The sequence below is a fragment of the Crocuta crocuta genome, unplaced genomic scaffold (genome assembly GCF_008692635.1).
Source record: "Crocuta crocuta isolate KB4526 unplaced genomic scaffold, BGI_CrCroc_1.0 scaffold271, whole genome shotgun sequence".
NCBI lineage: Eukaryota > Metazoa > Chordata > Mammalia > Carnivora > Hyaenidae > Crocuta > Crocuta crocuta.
Genome location: NW_027527824.1, coordinates 1,855,075 through 1,860,966, shown reverse-complemented (window position 1 = coordinate 1,860,966; position 5,892 = coordinate 1,855,075). Strand labels below are relative to the sequence as shown.

General features: G+C 46.8%; 1 protein-coding gene and 1 long non-coding RNA gene across 2 annotated transcripts in view; both read left to right on the top strand.

The window, feature by feature from the left end:
- The first annotated feature begins 2,450 nt into the window (after positions 1-2,450).
- Positions 2,451-2,992, top strand: LOC144242919 (uncharacterized). Its single transcript, XR_013338491.1, has 2 exons — positions 2,451-2,670; positions 2,788-2,992. It is a non-coding gene; the product is annotated as an uncharacterized LOC144242919 (long non-coding RNA).
- A 2,026-nt stretch (positions 2,993-5,018) lies between these two features.
- The window catches only part of RNF169 (ring finger protein 169), a 101,192-nt gene continuing 100,318 nt past the window's right edge, over positions 5,019-5,892 (top strand). The window contains exons 1-2 of the mRNA XM_077777718.1: positions 5,019-5,129; positions 5,716-5,852. Of these exons, the coding sequence (XP_077633844.1) occupies positions 5,019-5,129; positions 5,716-5,852 (248 nt within the window). The remainder of the gene's footprint in view (positions 5,130-5,715; positions 5,853-5,892) is intronic.

Here is a 5,892-nt window from a genome sequence, read left to right as displayed (position 1 = left end):
GACTCTGGGGGTAGGAAAGAGAGAAATAAAGACCAAGGGGAAGGGAGGTGGGGCAGAGAGACAGAGAGAGAGAGCAGTTGCTGATTCCAGGTGGATTTATAGGTATCTAGAGGGGAAATTGTAGGAAACTAAAGAATTACTTTTCTCCACAAATGTGCTTGTTTGCAGATTTTTTTTTTCTTTTCTGACAGTGCACTGTACTTTAAACCTTGCTAAACATTAAAGGCATGACTACAGGGATAACACTCATTCATCCCACATTATCTGGAATGTGCCAAATACTGTACCTAAAGCTGGCCTGCTGAAATGGGCTCAGCATCCATACCTGGCCTGCCTGTTCACTGCTGAATTCTTAGCACCTGTCTTCTCCTGCCATCTAGCAGGTTCTCATAGAGATTTGTTGATGGGGCGCCTGGGTGGCTCAGTTGGCTGAGTGTCCGACTTCGGCTCTGGTCATGATCTCATGGTCCGTGGGTTTGAGCCCTACGTTGGGCTCTGTGCGGACAGCCAGCTCAGAGCCTGGAGCCTGCTTCCAATTCTGTGTCTCCCTCTCTCTCTGACCCTCCCCTGCTCATGCTGTCTCTCTCTCTCTCTCAAAAATAAATAAAACATTAAAAAAAAGAAATTAAAAAAAGAGATTTGTTGAATAAGTGTATGATAGTTGCACTGTACCTTGTCCAGTGATATCTCAACTCCATGAGGGTAGGAGAAAGTCTCCTTAGATTTTCATTCCTCACTGATGATTGAGAGTTATCCTTATAAAATACAAATCCATATGTAGAACTCCTTTTGTCCCTGTGTTAAATCTTTCAATAGTCTCCCAATATCCTGAGTTTCTCTGTAAAATGGAGATAATAATATATGCATCTCACAGGGTTACTTTAGGTCTAAATGAAATAGATATATCATTGCTTAGTGTGTTCCCAGCATGTTGTAGCTGCTCAATAAATTCCAGTTCCTTTCCTTCTCCAATTTTCTAGTCTAATGTCCAGTCCAGTGTTCTAGCCATGTTGAATTTCTTATCAGTCCCACCACACAGGAATGCCAGGAAGGCCATCCTCTCTGTCTGCTTGGTGAACTCCTCTCGTCCTTCAGAACAGAGTTCAAATGTTCCCCTCTTCTGTTAGGCTGTGACCTTGACGGGTGCAAGGACCAAGTCTTATTTGTATTTGTAGAGTGTTTAGAGAGTCTGGGAGAGGCTGAAAAGATGACAGAAGGGTTAGCTTTGCAAAAAGAACTGCTTCTTGGGACACCCGGGTGGATCAGTTGGCCAAGCATCCGACTTTGGCTCTGGTCATGATCTCACCGCTCATGGGTTCAAGCCCCACTTCCAGCTCTCAGCTGCCAGTGCAGAGCCTGCTTCGTTTCCTGTCTCCCTCTCCCTCTGCCCCACCCCAGGTGGTGCCTTCTCTGTCTCACAAATAAATAAAAACATAAAAAAAAAGTTGAAAAAAAAAAAGAACCTCTTCTTCCTCTGAAACAAAAGGGAAGGAACTGAAGATGAATAATAGTGAGAATGTAGCAAGAATCTTTAAGGCAACAGGGAAAAGGCCAAATCTCAAGGGGAAAATCTGGCTTGAGGGAGGGAGAATACAGGAAGAAGATGTCACCCCAAGAGATGAAGAGGGTAGAGGAGTGTGGGCAGGAGTAGGGTCTGATCCTTGTCCTTCCTAGGTATTTGAGGTCTCAGGATGGACTCAGCACCTGGCTTAGCAAGAAGGGGTTCTTGGGCCTGCAAGGCGCAGGCACCCTGGCCCCACAAAACTAGGCTGAATGGCCTTGCTTCACATCTGAGTCTTTCAGTCCAGCTAGGAGAAGCTGGAGGCTCCAGTTGCTGAGAAGAGGGAAGGTTTGCAGTGATGTGCATGAGGGATGCTGAAGAGCTAGTGGTGGTATCGAACCATGGACACACTATGAAAAAGTGGGGAATCTGTGCAGCAGTGCAATCCTCAGAAGATACGGTAGGAGTGGCAGAGCAAAAGCAGCTGGGGAGGGAGCATTGGTACATATAGCTGCACTGCTCTTTGTTCCAGTGGGCATCTTTTTAAAAAATATTTATTTATTTGTGAAAGAGAGAGAGAGAGAGAGAGAGAGAGAGAACGAGCAGGGAAGGGGAAGAGAGAGAGGGAGATAGAGGATCCGAAGCAGGTTCCGCACTGTCAGCACAGAGCCTGTTGCGGGACTTGAACTCACTAAATGAAGACCATGAACTGAGCCCAAGTCAGACGCTAAAGCAATTGACCCACCCAGGCACCCTTCCAGTTGCCATCTTTGATGACTACATTAAGGTGAGTCTGTGAGTCTTTCTTCCCTCGGTGGTCTGTGGTATAGGTGGGGACTTAGAAAGAAGACACATATGACTCTGACTCGTTCTACTCTAGGCTGTTGGACTAAGCTTCTTAGATTGTTTTGTAACTTACAAAGCACCCTTGACAACTGTTTCCAGGTGACACTTCAAAAACAACAAATCATTATCTCTGTCAGAGGACTTTGATGCAAACAACAAAAATTGTGAGAAAATTAAGAAAAAAGAATTTACTGGAAGGATACAGACTTGAAGGCTGGAGAGTTGGATATGGAAAATGAGTTGCAACCTAGGAAAGCCAGGCCGCAGGCACCACAACGAAGTCTGTGCCTCAGGAATGATCTGGAATGGCCACCATCACTATGGTAGGGACTCCAATACTCCTAACACCCATCAGGGACGCACTGTGGTTGGACACCTACCGTCTTTGTTGCTCTGAATAACTCTAAACTTGTCAATATGTTTCATTTCATTCCCTGAAGATTCAGAGTTCAGAGAAGTGTGTCCAGGTCGCCAACCCTGGGTCACAAGTCATGTTCTGGCTGCGGGGGGTCAGGGAGAATATCTCCCTGCTTCAGCTTCCCCAGTCTCAGCAATACTGCAAATACAGCATAGAATGGAGCATTCCGCCAAGTAAGAAGGACCCCAGATGCTGATGGTAAACTAAATAAAACAAATTATCCACCACGCCCTCATCTTTCAGACTGCTTTTCCTTTCCACTTCTGTTTTTGTCAGTTGTCCCTTATAACCTCGGCCTCCTAGACTTGACACGTCAGGACCATCCATCGCTCTCATTTTCCCACACAGTGCATAACTCTCCAGATTTCCTAGGTTTGCCTTGCCTTCTGTCTCTGCTGTGGCTTTGGTAAGGTTACTCTGGCAATGGCATAGAGGAGAGAAGAGACTGGGAGAAATTGGGAGTCAGACTCCCAGTATGTTAGAGCTAAAAGAGGCCTTTGAATGTATCTATTATAGTGGTCTCATCTAGATGTATTCATTAGAATTCCTATGGCATTAATAAAATACATATGCTGGTATCTCACCTTCAGTCTTTGGGTTCAGTGGATCTGAAGTGGGACTTTGGTGTGTGCGTATGTGTGTACCTTTCTGAGGTGCATCCCCAGTTGCAAACTGCTGAATTTCAATGCCCCCCCTTTTGTTTTTCAAGTTTATTTATTTATTTTGAGAGAGAGAAGGCACGTGTAAGCAGGGGCAGGGCAGAGAGAGAGGGAGAGAAAGAATCCCAAGCAGGCTCTGTGCTATCAGTGTGGAGCCCGATGGATGTGGGGCTCAGTGGACATGGGGCTCCATGAAGCAGGGCTCCATCTCACGAACTGTGAGATCATGACCTGAGCCGAGATCAAGAGTCAGATGCTTAACTGACAGAGCCACCCAGGTGCCCCACCAATACCCTTGTTTTAAAGATGAGGAGACTGAGGCCCAGAGAGAAGTCAGCTGTTTGAAATCACACAATGAGTTACTGAGAAGGGTAGAGTGACCAGGACCAATCCCAGATATCCTGGCTTTTGGTCTAGTGCGACTCAGACCTCTTTTTTCCCTCTGTGAAAGGAAACTTCCTGTCTTTATTTGTATCTAAGAAAGCACACTGCATGTCTATGGTTCGGCTCTTCCAAAGTAAATGGGAAGAGCCTCTGATCAAGAGCCGCAAACTGTCAAGAACAAGCCCACACCAAGGACCCCAATCCTAACTGTAGCTAGTTGGACCTCTGGACCATAGGCCTCCTTGTCAGAATCTGGGCAAAATGCCTTCAAGAACCTCAATTGGAGAGTGAAATGAGGAGGATCCTTGGATAAAGGACAGTCCAGCAGAAGCCATATTTCTGGGTTTGCCAGGATTCTGACTGGGCCTCTGTGCACACAAGCCCTTGTTTCAATTGCTCGTTGACTCTTTAATTCTTAACTGTTCTTTAGCCATCTGTTTCTCATCTTGGGAATCTACTTCTTTCCTTTTCCTGCTTTCTGACTTCCACCAATCATTCGGCCTTGGATTGGTTTACCACCAGTTCAGACACTGTTTTCGGGCAATGGAAGCCCAGAGCTTCTGATGCCTTCCATTACATTACACTGCTGTTTTTGTTTTTTTTTTTTTATCTTGCTCTTCTTATAAAACTTGTGCTTTCTTATAAAGATTCCCAACAGGAAATGCCATTTGCTTAATGTCCTCCTCCTCCATATCTACCTTAGTGCAAAGAAAACAAAGGGTGGGAGAAGTGGTTGAGTAGAACCATCTATGAGAAGGGAGCCTTTCTTTCTCCCATACCCTCTGCATCCAGAAAGGGGGCTGGCATCAAGGTCACTTACTTGGTGACTAGACCAAGCAGGAATGACATGGTAAGAGCTGTCCTTTAGGAAGCAACTCAGCTGTGGAGGATTGGAGGAAGAGAGGCCGTGGGCAGGAAGACCACCTACCAGAGCGACTGCAACAGTCTAGGTGAGAGATGATGGGACATGAATTGGGTGGTGGGAATGGAATGAAGAGGAGAAGATAGGTGGGAAAATAGTCATTTTGCTGGGAGAAGTGGCAGGATTAAGAAACTGACAGGTGTGGTAGACGAGGGAAAAGCAAAGAACCCTCGGTTTAGAGCTTGAGGGCCTAGGAGGAAAGTACCTTTCACAGGTTGAGGGAAATAAGAAACACGCTGTTTTTGGAAGGAGGGTGGGAGACAGTGACTTTAGCTTTGTACACAAGGGATGCAGACATTCAAGACGCTGTTTCCATCAGGCAGTTCAGTATGCTGCTGGGCTGGACTCAGGAGGTCTGGACGGCTGGTGTCAGTGTGGCAGTTTCAGCTGGAAGAAAGTGTGAGGTGGGGAACACCCAAAGAGAGAGGAGGACTGAGCCTAGAATAATACGCAGGCTTGAGCTTGCTTGAAGAAGGAGTCTGAGAAGAAGGCTGAGGGGTTGAGAAGAAAAAAAAAAAAACACGGGAAAGTCTGATTTTGCCAGTCAAGAGAGGAGAGTTCCAGGAAGAGAGGTGGAGAGGGACGCTATGGAAATGAGGACTGACAAGTAGCTGTTATTTTTGGTTGTTGCTGGTCACTAAGTAGGCCTGGTCACAACAGCTCCCCTCTCACGAAATGAAGCACTGAGGGAAGGTTCTGGGTAATTCACATATCCCCCACTCACTTTACCTTCAGTTATCACGGTATTGCAGGATAAATACATGTAATTACTTCATAAAGTTTAATATCGTCTAGAATTTCCAAATCCCCTCAGTTCTCAACTCATCTGGTTCGATAAGAGGAAATTGCAAAAACTGGAGGGCGAGGCTGAAGACTGCATATAAGGTAGCTAATAAATATTAATGAGGTTTCGCTTCCCGCCAATCAGGCCCGGGGAGAACCTTCTCAGGGCTCATTGGAGCCCTGCCCCCTCATAAATATGTAGCCCGCACCGCCCGCCGCGCACTTCCCCGCCCTCTACTCTTCTCCCTCGCAACGGACTCTCCCTTCAAACGGGAAACAAGATGGCGGCGGCAGGTCCGAGTACTCGGGCCTCTTCCGCGGCGGCGGCGGCAGCTCTGAGTCGGCGGGGCCGACGGGGCCGCTGCGACGAGATGGCGGC